At 36.3% G+C, this 19,185-nt stretch overlaps 1 protein-coding gene across 3 annotated transcripts in view; it reads left to right on the top strand.

Moving 5' to 3' along the window:
* Slain1 (SLAIN motif family member 1) overlaps positions 1 to 19,185 on the top strand; it is a 53,624-nt gene that overhangs the window by 6,867 nt on the left and 27,572 nt on the right. For 2 of the 3 annotated variants that reach the window (XM_003477549.5, XM_063246896.1), the window contains exon 2: positions 4,924 to 5,063. The exons of the other annotated variant lie outside the window; for it this stretch is intronic. In XM_003477549.5, coding sequence (XP_003477597.3) covers positions 4,924 to 5,063 — 140 coding nt within the window. The remainder of the gene's footprint in view (positions 1 to 4,923; positions 5,064 to 19,185) is intronic. 3 annotated transcript variants of the gene reach the window in all.

Consider the following 19,185-nt stretch of genomic DNA (forward strand, 5'->3'; position numbering starts at 1 on the left):
TAGTTCAAAAAGTCAATCTTTGGCAAAGTTACTTTAGAGGACAGCAGTTCTGTTCCTTCTGATGGTTCCTATCTCCAAGTCCTTCATCTAGAAATTGCTTTATCTTATTTTAGTTGTTTCATTTGTTGTTTATTTCTAAGTAGTCTTTCTACTCTTTCATCTATGGACTTGTTATGAGGAATGAAGACTTTAGATCTCTTCATACTCGACTATCATCTCTTTTCTCATAATGGCTTTTACAATTTTTCTTCTAAGTCATGCAAATGTATTATGTTTATAACTGTTATTTGCCAAGTTCTATTATTTCTGCATCACACTTATTTTTTCAAATCTCTGTTTCTCTTCCTTATCACAGATTATTTCCCAGATAATTACACAGTTCCTCAGTAAAGTCCTATACACTGGATAACCTTTAATCCTTTTTCAAAAGTTTTATAATGCTGTCCCTTTGGAAATGTTAATCCCATGGCTTCAGTCTTCACTGTATGTTCCCTAGCTTGGGTGCACAGTGCTGATGTCATGAGAGTTCTTTTAGTTTCTTGCCTGTGTGGCATCCCTATTTATTAAATCTTCTGTTTTCATGTATAATTCATTTTAGCTTTCTAAGAAAGGATGCATGCATAAGAGGTACTCTTTGAGATTCTGTATGTTTGAAAATGTCATCATACCTATGTTGATTTCATAGTTGGGCTGAGTATAAAAATCTTAATCAGTTATTTGCCTTCATACTTGAAGGTCTTTTTCCATTTGGTATCAGCTTCTATTATGCTCCATTGTAATTCAGATATCTAGTTCTTTTCTTCAGCTTTCCTTATTCATAGTATTATAGTATGTTTTGGTATGGTTCTTTCTGGTCACCTGTTAGACTGGACATTTGTGGGTACTTACAGTCTGAAATCCCGTAGCCTGCCCCCAACTCCTCCCTCCTCCTTCCTTCCCTTCTGTCTTTAGAACTTGTAACAGTCAGATGTAGATCTGCCTGCTACAGTTACTCGATTTTGTCTTCTCTCATTGCTAATTTTTTAAAAAATTTTGCTTCTGGGAAACTTTTTCAACGTCACACTCCGAACTCTTTTATTAATTATTTTGACTCTTTTATTAATTATTTTGTGTCACTGTGCTACAATAATTTCATTTTCCACGAATGAGGAAACTGTTACTTTTTAATAACCTGTTTTCATTGTTTAGTTTTAATCATTTGTGATTGAAACAGTTTCTCTTAGATGGTTTTAATTATAATTGTCATAGCATTTTCATCTGTTCCTTGCATTTGATTTCTCTGTGTTCTTTTTTCTTTGCAAAGAAAGAAAGATCTCGGCACCTTTAATGTAATAAGAATATTATAAATAATGGATGTTATTGTCTTTGCATAAACAAAGAGGTACTGAGGTTGAGGTAGAACTTCATGGGGATATGACTGTTCGGTCAGTTCACTAATGATTGGAGGGTAGACAGGCCATTATCATTATTTCCAAGTGCTCTGTGGTTTTGTGTGTTTCTACTGACATAAACTTTCTATTCTCCTAGGAGACATAAGCAAAGGAATATATTCTAGGATTGTAAAGAAATAAACGAAGTTGAGGTTCTAAGCAGTCAGTGTGTGGACTTGGTGGGAGTAGGTGAAATCCAGAGATCATCTGTTGGTGAAGCTTCCCTGCACCGGACATCACAGTTGTCTTGCAGGATGCTGGGGGTCACAGGGGAACAGTGTGTCAGACTGTCGCTTTAGGTGGCAGCTTAGAGGGCTGTGGGAACAATAAGCAAAGGCCCTGAGATGTGCGTTTGTAGATAGTGAATAATGAGGAAAACTGGTTAACTTAAGTCTAGAGAAGATAAGGAAGCCCACGGTTGACTGGCGACCCCTACTTCTCTTCCTCGGGGCTGCTGCGTCGCACTCCTCTCCACATGCATAGCAGATGGCAGCTCCGAGTCTCATTTGAAAAACCCTGAGGGATAAGAAGCACACTGTCCTCTGTGACCTTTTCAAAAGTGTCATTGAAGTATAGAGATGTAGAAACTGCACATATTTAAAATGTCCAATTTGATATACTTTACCACAAATATATCCATAAAACTGTCACACTGATCAAGAAAGTGAACAGTGAAGTTTCCATGTGGCATTTTTGTGTTTCTTCCTTCCTAATCCTGCCTGTCTCCAACCCAGGCAGACACTGATCTATTTTTTTTTTTTTGTCAGTATGGATTAGTTTGCACTTTCCATAGTTTTTTTTCTATTAAAAATAAACGAATGAAACCAAAACAATAGAAGAAAATAATAAAGATCAGAAAACACAATCCCTTATCAATCTGTCAACATCATTTTTCATATAGATTAACATTTTGATTCTTACATTTCTCTAAAAACAAAAAAGACCATAGTTGTTATCAGTGACATTCTCTGTTTCCTTTATTTTGGTCTGGCTTTTGAAATTCATCTGTGTTGTTGACTGAAATTCATCAGTAATTTATTCCCTTTAACTGAGGACTACTAGATTGCCAGGATAGAACTATGGTTTGTTTAGACATTCATGTTTTGAATGGACATTTGGGTTGTTTTCAACTTCTGGTTATTATAAACAGAATTGCTATGAACTTTTGTGCACAGATCCTTCTATGTACTCCTGGTCACATTTCTCTTGGGTACATATAGTCATGAATAGAGATGCTGCCAAACTCCTTTCCAAACCAGTCATGCCATTTGAAATTTCCACTAGCAGTGGAGATTTCAGTAGTACCACACACTCCTCACACTTGGCCAGCCAGTTTAAATTAAAATTTAAAATTTTAATCATTCTAGTAAGTGTGAGATAGCATGTTGTTATGGATTTAGTTTGCATTTCTTTAATGATCATCTTTTTATATCCTGTTTGTCATTGTTAGCTCTTTTTTGGTGAGTAGTCTATTCAATTTTTTGGCCCATTTTTAAAATTAGCTTGCTTGTTACTGAGTTTCCTGAATGTCTTTATATAAATTCTACATGAAAGTATTTGTCAGATATTATTTGTGAATATTTTCCCCAATTCATGGCTTCTCTTTTAATCAGCAGTGTATTTCAAAGAGCCAAGTTTTTAGTTTTATAAGCTGATAATTTCTTTTCATTTATGGATCACATTTTTAGTCCTATAAATAATATCTAAGAAGTTTTTGCAATGCAGCGGCACAAAGATTTTCACCTGTGGTTTGCAACAGAAGTTTTATAGTTTGAAGTTTTACAGCTTGTGGTTGTCTCTAAGCATTTGAGTTAATTTTGGATATTGTGTGAAGTAAGGCTCAAAGTTCACTTTTTTATATATGGATATCCATTTTGTTCTAGCACCATTTGTTCAAAAGACTGAATTTTCTTCACTGAATGTTTTTCTGTACTGTGTTAAAAATCTATATTCTACATATGACTCTATCTCTGACCCATCTGTTTTTTCCATTAATCTCTTTATCTCTAAGCCATATTAAACCATCTTCATTAGTAATCAGCCCAATTTTGTTTTTAAACTGTAATCTGATTATTCTAGATCTTTGTATTTCCATATAAATTCTAGAATCAGCTTTTATGTAAGATACATTTAAAAAGCCTGCTGGGATGTGGAGTGAGAGTTTGTTAATTATATACATCAATTTTAGAAGAATTGACCCAATAACAGCATTTAGTCTCTGATCCATAAACCTGGTATTATGTCTCTCCATTTATCTTTGTCTTTGTTAATTTACCTAAGAATGCTTTTGTAATTTTCAGTGTAGAAATCTTACACGTCTTTTGTTAGATTTATCTTTAGGTGTCTTAGGGGTTTTTAAGCTATTGTAAACAGAAAGTAAAAATAAAGAAATGTAAAAATATCAATTGTGGCAAATATATAATTTTCCTGTGATAATCTGGTATCCTAGAATATTGCTGCTAAATTAGTTTTAATTTTTTTTTTTTTTACAGATTTTTCAGACTTTTTACATAGGTGATCGTGTCATTTGTGCATCAAAATAGGTCTACTTCTTTTCAGTCTGCATGCTTTTACCTATTGCTTGAGTATTCCGGTTGAAACCTTTGTAGAGTGTTGAATAGAAGTGACTAGAGCCAGTATCTGTACTTTTTTTTCTACTATTACTAGAAAAGTGTTCAGTCTTTCATTATCATTGTGCTGTTTCTGTAACATCTCCAATTGGATTGAGGATTTTTCTCTTTCCAATTGACTGGGAATTTTATTAGAAATGGATGTTAAGTAACTTTTTTCTTTGACGATTGAGGCTTTTTAACCCTATCATTGAAGATATTCTTAAGTTGACCTTAGCATAGTACAGTAGGTCAGTGAGAGAGAACCTGTCTTGTAACTTGTAGTACCTCTGGGTGCTTTTTTTTTTTTTTTTAATATTTCCCATTACTATGTAGTGGTATAGATAGTGAAAGTGATCTTGGCCAAAAACATCTCTTAAGGCTATTTCTTTGGCTTTTATGAAAAAGCTTTTACTAAATATAGTATAGATTTGAGAAGGTAGAAATATTACTTAAGGGTTCAGAGAATTAATGAAGAACCGATTTGTGTTTTGGCTTATTTATTTTAAATACTTATTTGCTTTGTTGCCCCTGTGATATGCCCATCCATTAGCCCAAATTCTTCTGATAAGATTCTGCTGTGGCAAAGAGAGATGATGTTCCCTTTCTAGTCATGCAAAGGGAGGTCTTGAGATCCTCATGATGCCCATTCTGAGTTTAAAACACAGTTAAAGGGGAAATTTCTAGCTTTTTTTAAAGGTACTTTTCACTAAGCTTAGGAAAGTGTTATATCTATTTGAGGATATTTGCCTGTTAAAACTTTGAGATATTCAAACTTGAGTTCTGTTTCTATAGAAACTGTTAAATATGTGTTGTTTTTCCCAGAAGAGAGTCTCTCTCTGTGTACTTACATCATACCTATAATGTAGATTTCTTTTTTCAAGGTTATACGTTGGCTCTTCAAAGACATTCACCTCATCAGAGAAATCCCTGAGTCCTTTGCAGTGGTGTAGACACGTCCTAGATAACCCGACTCCTGAGATGGAAGCAGCCAGACGTTCCCTGTGCTTTAGACTGGAGCAAGGTATTGTAACCACATGCATTTGCATCCTCCAACTCTCACCACTCTCAGCTCTGCTTTGATTGCTGACTTTGGAATAGACACTTTCAGTGGAAAAACTACCCTGAGGTGCAGGTGTCTCATGAAATTCCTCTCACGTGTCATACTTCAGGATTTGTCAAGATAGACTGTGTTTAGTTTTGTGCTTGTTTTTATCCAGATGTTTAGCTTGTTTTAGTTAGTATTGTAGCATAGGAGACCATCTTTTTATTTTCTTTCTTTTTGCAAATATGTCATTCAATAAAATGGGTCACTCTTCAGTGTTCTAAAGTTAGTAATCTGAGTGCTGGCCTTATTGAGCTCTTCCAGTGTTCCACTGGCTATATAACCGGAAGTCCTAACTTGTAAACTAGGAAATAATCATTGTAATAATAATATGTTATATTAGTTAACTTATGGAGCCTAATAGAAGCTTAAGTAGAAAAGAAAAAAGCCTGTTGTGAAATGAAGATCTGTAAAAGGAGTGATTAGTACTCATTAGTATGTTGCTACAGTAGATAATTATAACTGTGGTTGCCTAGGGTTCTGGCTTGCCTCTTAACCTCTTGGTATGTTTCATTATCTAGGAACAGTGTCTATTCCATGGTCTACCTGTGCCAAAGTTATACATGCACTTCAAAGTACAGATTCCTGCCCCATCCAGATGAAAGTATCAAAGTATCTGGGAGTAGTACCAAGGAAATCTGCATTGACAGGGTGCTAGTGTGATTGTTACGGACAGTGTAGTTTGAGAAAGCTGCTTCTGAAGCTCTTCAGGGAAACTGAGTAACTCTGAAACATGTAAACATAAAACAAAATATAAATGATGTTTCCTGAGCTCTTAATTCTGTGACAGTCGTTATTTGACATCCTTCATCTTAGTCTACAATTCACTGAAAGTAGGTAAGAGGCTCACTTTAAAGCATCGAAGAGAGTGAACTTTAGAGATGCTCAGAAGCTTGTAAGGCCAAAGTGATGCCTGGGGACAGAGTTAGATGATAGAACTGGAGAATCTCCATCACCAGAGGTCCTGTCATTAGCTTAGCCAGTATTCTATACTCCCACATTGGCACAATTGTAAGTAAATAACAGAAATCTGCTTTAAATACTTAGAGACAGTCAAGCTAAAAGAGCATGTTTTATAAAAACATTAACTAAAATGAAAAAATGATTTAACAATAGTAATTTGAAGATTTGAAGATTAGTCTAGGGACAGAATTATACTAAAGTTAAAAATTTGGTGCCAGATATTTATATAATGTAAGAATCATGTCGAGAGACTCTAGCTTTGCTCCTGTTCCCAGTCACCTCAGTGACCCTCAGCAAACCATCAGAGCCCTCTGGACGTTTTTCTCTTTTGGGAGTTGCATAGACTACCTCCTTGAGTCTGCTTATTCAAGCAGCCTTTGATTCACACACTGTTATATTCACATTTTTCTGTATGAGTTTGGGTTAATCATTTGAAGTAAAATTTTTCAAATGAAAATTTAAAATTGTAATCCTTTAGTCCATTGCTGAATAAGCATGTTCTGAAAGGAGCCCAGATAATGCAGGCTAAGCAGGAAACACTTTGTTGTCAGATTGCTCAGCTCAGCCATCACCAGAAAGAAAGCAGCACTGTTGGAAGCTGAGGCAGGAGGACAGAAAGTTCAAGCCCACCTTTGGCAGCAGAGTGAGACCTGTCTCAATAACATAAGAAGACAGTTGGGGCTGGAGCTCAGTTCAGAGGCCCTGGGCTTAATCCTTAGAACCAGAAGGAGGACAGGGAGGCAGGAACAAGGCTGTGTTCATTGTGTTCCAATAAAATTTTATTTCTGGACAGTGAGATTTTGGCATTATATGTGATTTTTCATGTGAAACTGAATATGTTCTTCTCTTTCTTTCCATTAAATGTGCAGGCCATTTTTAGCTGGTTGCTGGTAGGTAATAAAAACAGGGACAGGCTGCGTAGTGTTGGGCTGACCACAGTTTGGAATACCTGGGCTTTAGCCCAGATTGATGGTTGCTTTTGATATTTTAGGTAAAATGTTTCTTTTTCTGGGGCAAGGGTTAAGATCAAAACAGAACTGTAAGGTATGAATTAACATTTTGCAGTCGTCATCATATAATTTGTTAGTAATTTATTTAAATTTTTAAAAATTTCTCATAAAAGTGCTTAGGTAGGAAACTAGTTTTTTTTTTTTTCAAAACCAAAATTAGTTCTTACTATATTTGTGTATATCTAAAGTCTTTTGCTGTGACACTAAATGTTTTTGTTCAAAAGACACCCCCTACTCTTATTACACAATAAGAAATAACTGAGAATATAGTTAATTGGATGATAATTCTTTTTAATTTAGAACTTATATTCATATTATATAAAATAATGTCTATGGCTTAAAAATTAGTCTTTAAAATACTGTAGTAAAAATAGATTCTGCGCCGTCTGCCCATGTATACTTTATTTCACAGATGCATTTAACAACAGCTACTTACTAGGTTTTTGTTTCCTTCATTTTAAATTCTATTTTTAGGTGGTTATTGGCTTAAATTCTCAATTCTGTGTTCACTTCAGCAGCATACGCGATATTAAATTCTCGGTTCTATACATTATCTGTTGGCTTGAGACTTTGAATTGTGAAGGTTTGATCCTTTTTCTCTGCATATCTTCCCTGTGTAGCTTTTACTAGTTTTAGAGATACCTGAATGCATATATATTATGATAGAAACAGTTGTATTGTGAGCCTTGCAGTATTTTATCATTTTTTTCCATATAGCTTTTTAAAGATGATTATAAAAAGACACTTAGTTGCTTTTTTTGGTTTTATCATTAATTTACTTCCAGACTCCCAGCTGACCTGTTCTTACTGCACTGAGATCTGAGGGTTTAGTTTTTTACCCTTCCTTCTGTAGTACCCCCTGTTGTTACTCTTTAGAACAGGTTCTTCCAACAGCTCTCATGGTAGACTGTGCTTCTAGTATGCAGATTTTCACTTTCTCTTCCTGGTTTGTGTAGGTACTCTTATTTGTGTTGGTATCTTATTTGGGAAGCTTTCCATTATTGGAAAGGAATATACAGTTTGAAGAAGAGATTTATTTTGGCTTATGGATTCAGAGGTTTCAGTCAATGGCTGGTCTCATCATTGAAAGGTACAGTGGGGGAAAGGATGTCTGCCTCATGGCTGGAAGAGAAATGAGAGGAAAGGGTGCATCAAAGTAAAGGACTGGGGACTAGATAAGTCTGCAAGATTATGCCTCCATGATCTGCGCATCTCTGGAAAACCTACAGACATGCCCAGAAGTGTGTTTTTCTAATTTCTCAGATGTTTGTCAATTCAGGCAGACGGACAGTGACGATAAACCATAACCTTAAGTCTGGTGGTTTTCTGCTTCAGTTTATTCAGCTACTAAAACTTTTCTTTATTAAAAGTAAAAAAGAGCAGTATTTTGGGCAGGGGAATGAGCAGAGGATTTCAGGACTTTCCTATACATTTTCAGTCTTCCTGTTTTTTTGCTTTACCACAGACTTACCATGCTTTGTGGTAACTTGAACATACAATTCTAGAACCTTTCGGGTTCTTGTTTCCCTTTCTGTGTGGATCCACAGAACAGAGAATGCTAAAATCTAGACTGTTACTTAATGTTTATCTGGTTTTCATTGATAATATACTCTCCTGATTAGCCCTCCTTATAAGACTAAGTTTAATTGTTGGTGTGATATGGTTTTGTAAGAATTTAGGGAGAAATTTTTATATACCCTCCTTCAAGGTTTCAAAGAATTACTGAATTCCAATTAAAGGAGACATTTTGTCAGTGATAATTAATAGATAAGAAATTACAGTTTCATCTTAAACTTTATTATTAATAGAGATATTTAATTGGAATAATGTGAGCATTTTATGTTTTATAAGTTTCAATAACTAAGAAGGATTTTTTTTTCCATTTAGATTTCATTTCTGTCTTGGACAGTCAGAATTTCAAGCAACAGGTATTACTGAACATTTTTCCCCTTCCTGTAGATCACCAGCTTCCTAACCCCTAGAAATCATCCCAACACAAAGCAGACATTGTTGTCAAAGTAAGCAGATGTTGAATTCTTTTCAACTCCGTGTCACAGTTACTGCTTTGAATTTTAGTTGGGTTTTTTTTTTTTAATAATTTAGGATGGTGTGAAGTCCACCTAAAATCTTTCATAGCCATCTATTAACTTTTAGAAAGAAACAAAACAAAAACAATCTAGGGTCAGCTTATAGTACTCCCTTCCCATTCACAGGCATGTTTACTTTAATATTTTTCCTTATCTTGTGATTTTGTTGCAAAATGATTAATTGAAGAAGTACTTAATGGTAGTATGCTTGCCCTCACTTACACTTTGAGGAGGAGATTGATCAGAGAAAGTGGAAAGCTGTCCCCTCTGTTTCACGGCCTCCCCTCCCCTCTCTCACACCGTCACTCTCATCAACAGATGGGTACCAGTTTGGTTTTTTTTTTTTTGTCTTTTCAAAATAAGTGGGAGTATTTCTTACCACAAGAAATGGTGAATTTTTGAGGTGATGGTCTTGCTAAATTCTGATTCGATTATTGCAGTTTAAAATATCACATTGTATCTTTGAACACATACAGTTAGAAAATCAAATAAAAAAAGAACTTCTACCTTTTCCTTTATGGTCAGCCTGGACTTCAGATAAAGATGTTCTTTATTAGAGAACAGATATTTTAGAGACTTGGTTCTTATCTCAAGACCTTTATGGTTTTGCAAAGAAAATGCAAACATAAAGGATGAATCCACTTATAGCAAAGAGGGAATAACATGAGGAACCAGAGTGTATCTGCAGGAGGTCCTGATCCAGTGAAGATCCCCTTCTTCCTTGTTTCTTGTTCCCTAAGTCCTTCGCCTGGCCTGCCTTCTGCTTGCAGCTCAGACGTGGAGTCTGCCCTTCCGGGTTTAGGGAGGAGTAGCCCAGGAGTGTACCTGAGGAAGGCTTTGTCCAGCGCGGTTTCGGCAGCACATTTGGCTGTGTTCCACCCACCACTGGCTCTAGTTAGGCACCTGCTAATGAGCTCAGTCAGCTTCCAACTCCATGAAGGGCTTTTGTGCCACTTGCTGACAACCTTTCTTATTTGGTGAAGCCCTCAGATAGCATTCATGCTGTATGTGACAACTTTGTGACCCTCAACCTAGGCATGTGATAATTGATGGAGGAAACTTTGTAAATTATGTGAGAATTTATGAAAAATATTCAAAATGTTTCATGATGCTGTGAATACAAGGTCAAAATCCGCCCTTTCTGAAGAAAGATTTTCTTTCTTCCTTCTTTTTAAAAAAGCTCTCCCTTATTCTGGAGAAAGAGAAAAAGGGTGTTTTATAACATTTAATCTTCTAGGGAGATAGCACCTATATCACGATAGTTTTAAGAAATACTTTTTCACAACTAAATGATTTTTGAAATCCATTAATTGTGTATGTTTTAAAAGGGTACAGCAATTACAGTAAGATAATTGTTCTTGGTGCAAGTTATATTCTTTTAGATAATTTAATGTTTCCACAGCTTTTACATTCTCATAGGGAATGGTAACTCACTTGAAACTAAGAAATTTTCTATTATATATCTCAAAAATTTACTTTGCTATTCTTTAAACTGATCCAGGTTGTACAATTTATAAAGTTTTATGTGTCTAAGAGTCAACATAGGCAAATCACTTAAGTGTTCTATGCAAGTTTTACATTTATATTTATTTTGTAAACTTTTGTAAGAGATTAAAGGTGTTTCCAAAGCAAAGATAGGAAGGCAATATATTTGAATAGTTTAGGTGGCTTTTTTGGATAATGTACAGAAAGGATTGTTGGAAATAAAATCACTGGACTTTTACTTCCAAATCTATAGTCTGCTGATGTAAAGTTAACTAATAAGACCTTTAATATTATTTTCTTCTTTCTGGCACTGATAGTGTGCAGTCTTAGCCAAAACTCAGTGTCTTGATTATTTTTCCTCATTTGAAGATGATCTATTTGAAGATTTTCCATTTGGATGCACTCTGTTTTGTTAACTTCTATTTAATTTTTACCATTTTTGCCTTTTACTCAGTAGGTTAAGAATTTGAAGGCAAAAGCCTGTATCTCAATTGACTTTTGAATTACCAATGCTTAATATATATATTTAAAAATTTTTTTATTTTATCAGTACATGTTCATGCAATTTACACCCTTTTTCATTCTTGTTAATATTATTTATCGTAGCTCCTGTTGTAGCATATAGTGTTTACATTAATTAGGGTTATTAGGTTTCTGTGCACGGTACATCCTTATCCATTCATTTTTCAATTCCCCTCCTCCTCACCTGTCACCCTTGTTCCCTTAAACCATTTCCCTATTTCAAGAGATCCTTCCCCTTGTTCCTTTCTAGCCATCCTTTATGTTTTCTTTGTTTGTACGTTGCCTCTGTCAAATGAGAGACACTTCATAGTACTTACACTGCTTAATATGTTTTACAAACATGTTTTCAGTGCTGTGTCTTGGTCTCTTTCCTCATCAGTGGAAGGCAAGACGGGATACCAGCCACTTGAAGGATGAGAGGGTTATCCTGCTTCATGTTTTTAGTTCCTGGTTGGCTGGCTTCAGGGGAGGGAGCATGGTGAAGGGGCTGGGGGAGGACACTGCTCACCTCCTGGAAGCTGAGAAGCAGAGGGTGAAGGCAGAGCTAGGCCCAGCTCTCACCGCCTAGCAGGAAGTCAGCCATAATTCCCCCCAGGATGCAGTCAGTTTCCAAACAAGAGGCTTCGGGGGCCATTTTAGATCTTTAAATTCCTTAGATGTATAATCAACCAGCTTTCATTGAACATTTGGTATCATAAGTGGCATCTTAGTAATCAAACCCCTGGGAAGCAGTCACTATGCTTATTAAAAGTCTTAATTCTGAGGGTGGGGATTTAAGTCTGTTTTCTTTATTGCTATAACCTTCTCAATTGCTAGAGTAATTCCTGTCACACTGTTGAGTGTTAATTGTTGAATATGTGAGCATGGTGGACGGAGTATTAATGCAGGAGTTGTACTTAGCGACCCCTCGGGCCTCAGCCATGCTTACCTCTGTGACTGAGGGTGTGCACCTGATCCAGTGTCTTACCCACTTACGGAGGGACAACTAACAGATGGCACAGGGCAGTACAAAGGTTTCAGAAAGGGACTTGAAAATGAGAAGTGCTATTTTCCCTTGTTTTAGGATTATCTCAGACTAAAAATTTGTACTATACAATTCTTTATTCAGAAAATGAACCTAAATATATGAGGACTCCTGGCTTCTTATACTCCATGTAAACTTTCTTAAAGGAGGGGTCTGATTCATCTGCCTATATGTTTTTGTTTTTGTTTTGTTTTGTTTTTGAGAAAGGGTCTCACCGTGTAGTTCATGTTGGTCTTGAACTCTGTGTAGCCAAAGTGAGTTCGATCTGCTTCAGTCGTGTCAATGCTAGGGTTATAGGTGTGTCACCACACCTAGTGATACTTGTTATAGTTATGGATTTTAGGTTGAAGGGTTTCCGCAGTGTAGTTTATTTAACAGTGGTAGGAATCTATAACCTTCTGAGTATACTTCTTTTCTTCTATTCTTGGGTCTGTATGTGCAGGTTGGCCTTTCTTGATATAAAAATATGAATCTGAAATTCTCTAAATCTGAATCTTTTTAAGTACTAGCATGTGCCGTTAAGTGGAGAACTCAAAATCATGGAATTTTATTTCCTGCACAGAATTATAAAATTACCTTTCAGTTATCTATGAATAAATGAATTTTATGTGTAGATTTGGGTACTGTCCCCACAACATCTCATTATATTTGTTGCAAATATTGTAAAGTCTGAAAAAATCTGAAGTCTGAAACAGTAGGTCACAAGTATTTCAGACAAATGCTACTCAATCTGTATTTCATTTCTGACATATACACCTTTAATTTTCCCTATTGTCTTTTGCCCTTTTCAAATAAAAATAACAAAACCAACAGAATTGTCATAAGTAGGATTAATTTACATGATATCCTAAATTGAAATAAAACTTATCTAGAGTTTTGGTAAATCCGTGTCATGAGGCTGGGATGTTAACCAAATAATGATTAAAAAACTTATCTAAGTAATTTGAAACACCCCATATGTGGCTCCATTAATTTGGGGCCAGTTAATCAGAGCTTATCTTGACTTGAGATGCTCAGTTCAGCCTAACTGTTGAATCAGGACAGGTCACCTTTAGGAGGATGAGTGCAGTTTTCACAAATGGCATAGCTCTGCACAATTGCTATCTCGGGTCATGTTTCACCGTGACTGTTTCTCATTTCCTTTAGGAGAATATGGTAAGGAAATGTGAACAGATATCACTCCTTCACTGAGTTTTTCTTTTATTCTCCTGTGATACCTGTTACCATTCATGTGTTGGTTATTATGGTGGAGTGTTAATTTCTGAATTTAACCATTGAAGAGGAGAATTGTGTTCTGACCCAGTGTTCTGAAGATGACCTTTGTATTTGCAAGAATCACACAGATTAAACTGAGACATTAAGAAGCTTATCAAGAAGCTGTCTCTGAAATCTGTCCAGTCTCGCCTTTCATGGCCCAAGATGCTATCTCTACCAGCTCATGTTTCCAGATTCAAGGTGTTCAGTCAAATTCAGAAGACAAAATTAAAAGTTACCCTGTGGGGTTCATTTTAGGTAAACTTTGCAAAGATTTCTCCTCTCATTGGAAAAATACTTTGGAAACAGACTAAATTTTTATTTTGTGCAGAGACAAGGTCTCCTGGCACTGCCATCATTCTTGTGTGCTAGAAATGGAAAATATACTGTCATAGCTGAGTGGTTATTATATCTTTGCTTTGCTATTATGTTCAGAATAGTCTCCATTTGTTGGTTTTAGTATTGATGGTGAGTTTCTGCATTAAGTTAGGAATAATTTGAGATTGTGCTTCAATGAAATTTTCAGTTTCTATCCATTATACATAGCAACCCAAATATGATTGCCAGTTACCCTTAATTATTCTTTCTTTGCTTTTGTTAATTGTGCATGTGTTTCTTTGTGGGGTATTTTTGTCTCTGTTGCATTTGGACTATATACAGAAAGATATTTTCCCAGAATAGTTGAAAACACCATGCCACAGCAATATATGTGTACCCATGTTTATAGCAGCACAATTTGTAATCGCTAAATCTTGGAGACAGCCCAAATGCCCATAAAAAGATGTGGCATTTTTATGCAATGGAATATTACTCAGCTATAATGAAGCATAAACTTGAGGGTTTTGTAGGTAAATGGATACAACTAGAGGCCATACGCGTAAGTGAAATAAATCAGACTCATGTGTAAATAGTGTATTTTTTCCCTAGTGTAAAAAAAAAGTAAATAAGATCCAAAATGTACAATAGACTTTGTGAAAATGAAAGGGAAAGAAACTGCTCAAAAGGAAAGAAAGCTAGGATAGGGGAAAGGAGAAAAGAAAGAAGAGGAAAGATTACATATATATATATATATATATATATATGTATATAAATATATACAGGATAGATAACCATACTACCAATCTGCTAGTTCATCAAAAGGAACAGTTTGTGTTTTCATTGTCTGATTATTTTTTTCACGCCTAAAATGTGTAATCTGAACAACTGTTTTCTAGATAATATATGTTGTAGTCGGGTTGTACACAGAGAACAATTAGGTTCAGGACATGGAGTTTATAATATTTTTATAATGGTCACTGGGAGTTAACACAGGAAAATGCAGGAAATCTATCCACAACACCAAAGACATAGATTATTTAGTCAAGAGCCTAAACCCCACAGCACATGTCCCACATGAGTCCAGATAAAAACCCAGAGCTCAGGACAGTGCCTCCCAAGAGTCCAACTGGAGGTCCAGAGCCCACAAGAAGGACTCACGCCAGTCTCTTTTACGGATCCGTGCTGGGAAGACCCAAGGGTCAGAGGTGGAAGCCAGAAAGTCTGACCAGCAGGATGAAGGAGCTGTGCTAGTGGGATGAAGGTTCTACACTGGAGCCGAGAAGTCACACTCTCAACAAAGACCAGGGCTATCCTGATAGGCACCATAGCTGTCCTCAGTGACACGGAGGCCCCGAGCTCCTCTGACGACAAACACAGTCAGGTAGGTGCCAGGAAGCAGCGTGACCAGTTCATCCTGGAGACCAAACAGCACATGTCTTCCCCTCCAGAGCCAGGAAGCAATGCTCGATGTGAGGACCAAAGCCTCTACAGGAGAACCAACAGCTCAGACAGCAACTCATAGGCGAACCTGCAATGCCTCCTTTTAACGCCTCAACCCTCAACATCTCCCTTCTTCTCCATCTGTTTATCCTGGCAACCCTCCTCAGGTGGAGCATCTTCGCTCAATACCATGCTGATGTAATCTAGCTGGTGTTAAGGCTAGAGACCTCCAGTTCTTAATCCATAACAATATGCAGTATATTAACTAGTGTTAATTTCCTAGTTTTTGAAATTCTGAAATTTATCTTTTTTTGATTTGTTTTGTTTTTAAAATAGAAAAGGAAGGTATTTATTAAAATAACCAATAACTTATGATAGTGCACAGTAGTTGTTGCAGTGAATTTAAAATTGTCAGGTATTCTGTTGATCTACCTTCACCAAAGTAGAATCTTTTTGGTTATTAATTTTTGTTTGTTTATTGCTGAGGATTGAACTCAAGGGCTCATGCATGCTTACGCTCTTACTACAGAGCTACAGCCATAATTCTGAAAGTAGATACTACTGCGGTCATTGACTAAATTTGATAATCTCACAATAAAATTAGGTTTTTATTGGTGGCGTTTCTGCCTATTTCTCGCGACCCCTAAAAGAAGATACAAGTTGAAGCAAGAATTTCTGTGTTCTCCTCTTCTGAACCCCTGATGCTTGGTCAGGGATTATTAGTATACTGAGTCATTAGATGTACTGAGTACTTACTAGCAGCAGGCACAGTGCTAAGTACTAAGGCTAGAGACAGGCCAGACAGGCTCAGTGCCTGACCTTTGAAATAGACAGTCGGATGCAAGAAACAGATGAGACAGGTAGGAGCTCTTGTTCTGTTCTTTTTCTCTGCCTCAGAACAAGTGAAATAGTGCTACTGGAGACCTAACTGTGTGTGAGGGATGTGGTCAGGACATGTTTTCCTGAGGTTGGGATGTGGCAGCTGAGACTTGAGAATTGGTGGCAGAGTCAGGCCATAATTCCATGTGCATGGGTTGGGGTGGAAGAGTATCTTGACCACAAGAGCAGCACGTGGACAGGTCTGGCCACAGGAGAGCACAGTGTAAGAGGAACTGGCAGTCTATTGTGTGGGTGTAGGAAAGGAGGGATAAATACCCAGTAGAGAAAGGCTAAATAAAACTAGAGACTCGTGCAGGGCTTTCAGGGCAGTGAAAGAGTCTGCATTTAGTCCTAAAATGATTGGGAAACCTTTTATACTTTTAAGCAGAAGAATGGCACAACCTTGAATAGAAAAGCTGCAGCATAGTCTGAATTGTTTCAGAAGACAGGGTCATTTTGAAATCCGACAAAATGTAAGTGAAATAATGACTCTAGAAACTTTTGGAATGTAGATAAAATTAAGGCTTTAGCATTTTATAAAATGGGGTGCTTTCATTTAAATAATCTTGGCAGTGTTTTCTTCTGCATTTCTCATTAAAATCTTGAAATTCCTAGGTGATTTTTTTTGAAGAAGCAGTGATTGAAAATGTGACCAGACTTAATGTGTTTTGAAAAAGTAAGTCTTTGATTTGTTGAGAATCTACATTATTTATAATGCATATGTATTATTTAAAATTTTGCATAGTGATGCTTCATGCATTTGAATAAAGATGCTTTTGTATTTTTGAGTTTTAATTCTGCTCCCCACTGCCATATCTGTGTTTGCGGCTCAAATACCAGTCATTTTATGTATGCTCAGTCTGATCTTCGTTTCTATAGGATTTTCAGTTCAGTAAGGTTGGGTGAGTAAAACGATATTGCAGCAAGGGAATTGCTAGGATGTGAATAGTGCAAAAGATGATGACTACATGTTCTTCAGGGAAGAACCAGATACTTAGGGAAAGGAAAGAGAGATCCATGTGTGGGATCCCTATCCCTAGTTGGGAAACAGGATTAGCAGTAAATTCGGATGTCCAAGTTGGTCTGGCAGAGATTGGTGATCTTGTTAGTTGAAATCCTAATGCATTGTACCTCCTTACTTTACATGTTGGTTTCTCCAGCTGCCATGATTCTGTATGTGTAGGCACATCTGGGAAACCACCATTTATGTAGCCCCTATTGTTGGTTTTCTCTTTTAAATTAGAAGCAGTATTGTTCCAGAGTAAAGAAACATAAATTAGCCTAGCTAGCCTAACTTCATCTTTACTCATAAATACAAGCCAATCGCCAGATCCTACTTGAGTCTGGGGAATAGCATGAGCAAAATAAAACGATCAGTTAAATTTATAAGAAGCTAGTATCTGGGGGAATAAAGGAGTCAGTGTGCTAAGATTTAGGAGTCGTACAACTTCAAAACAAGGATAAAGTGTTTGAAAACAAAAGCAGTCAAATTATCGTTACTTTTTAGTTGGGTTTAATTTCTCAAAATGTAAATGTTTAGAAGTAAGAACCAAATGCACTTAGGTGAATGAGAGAGGGGATATATGAGAGGAACTCTGCAAATAGAGTGGAAGGTAGATCTAGAGCCTCTAATGTGTAACAGGATTTTCTGAAGCATGAATTGTCTATTGAGCGGGGGGGGGGGGGGAATTAAAAACACAAGAGAATTTCTTTGAGCTAAAGAAAGTTAAGTCCTCACAATGAGCTAAGACAGATAGAAAACCTATACCTAGACCACCTACTTACATTTGAGATTTTCTAAAATTAAAGAAAAAAATCCCAAAGATGTTTAAAGGTAAAAGCAGATTATCTACAATGTAATAAAAAATATTTCATTTGTAATATTGGGTGCTAGATAAAAAATAAATAAAATATTGTCTTTAGAGTTTGAAGAGAAAATTATTTTTAGATTCTAATCTGTATCCAAGCAAATAAACAAGAGAATAAAGAGTTTGCAAAGATGTAGAACTTTTTGCTACCTTATGCATTGTATTTTAATGGTGAAAAAATTACAAGGGTTAAAAAATACCAGAGATTTAGAGAGTAGTAGCCATGGCAATGACCTAGAAGAAGCTAAGAAAAATGGATACGGAATCCTGAGATTCCGTCTTTGTGACGCCCTTGACTTGATAGTTAGACTAGTGTCATTACTTTGTTTTCCTTGGTCCTGTAACATCTAAGGATAAACTTAATCACAATATAAAACAGAATGGGAATACAATAAACTTTGGCAGTATAAAAATAGAACTGTCCAATCTGGACATGGGTATGGAAAGTAAGGGAGGGCACGTGCATACTAACTGCAGAAGTCAGCTGGACTTGTAACTTTCCCTGCTAGAAGTCAGATACCCAGTAAGCTTCCCCATTTCAAGTCACGTATAGTTAGCTTCCAGTGGTAAAACGTGAAACTCTTGAAAGGTGTTGCATGCTGTTTTAGATCTTTGTGTATATGTTAATGTTCTTTTGTATACAGGTGTTTTAATGACATTATGAGTGGGTTAATTTAGCAGCCAAAAAATGTTCCCTGGAATAAACCACTTAAGTTTATGTATTACTTTTGTCACCTTTCTAGATATGTGTGTCAGAGGCCCACTGGAATACAAACCATATGCGTGGTGTCTCTAACTGGAGATGATTTTAGCCCTGCAGACTTTGGAAGGGAAGGACTGTTTGAATTCTAATCTCATCACTCTTCTCTAGGACACTTCATGGTGCTTTGTGATAGTTGACTTGTGGTTTTCTCATCACGTTGTATGCCAGTGCAGGCAAGAAGACTCTTATTAGTGATCTAGTCTGTCTTTACTTTCAAGGGGGTGGAATTCATTATTTTCAGACATTTCAGATTTTATAGTCCATTTCTTCAGAGAATTACATTTTTCAGCATCTTTCTTAATTTGTGTAACAATTGCAGTATAGAACTTGGAAGTTACTTGAGATAGTTATCATGCCTTGAGTTGTGACCTTAATCTAAATTTAAAGCATCTATCATCTATGCGACAATATCACCTTGGTGACAGATT

The sequence above is a fragment of the Cavia porcellus genome, unplaced genomic scaffold, assembly GCF_034190915.1.
Source record: "Cavia porcellus strain 051 isolate PalLab524CR breed Dunkin Hartley unplaced genomic scaffold, mCavPor4.1 scaffold_4, whole genome shotgun sequence".
In the NCBI taxonomy this organism is placed as follows: domain Eukaryota; kingdom Metazoa; phylum Chordata; class Mammalia; order Rodentia; family Caviidae; genus Cavia; species Cavia porcellus.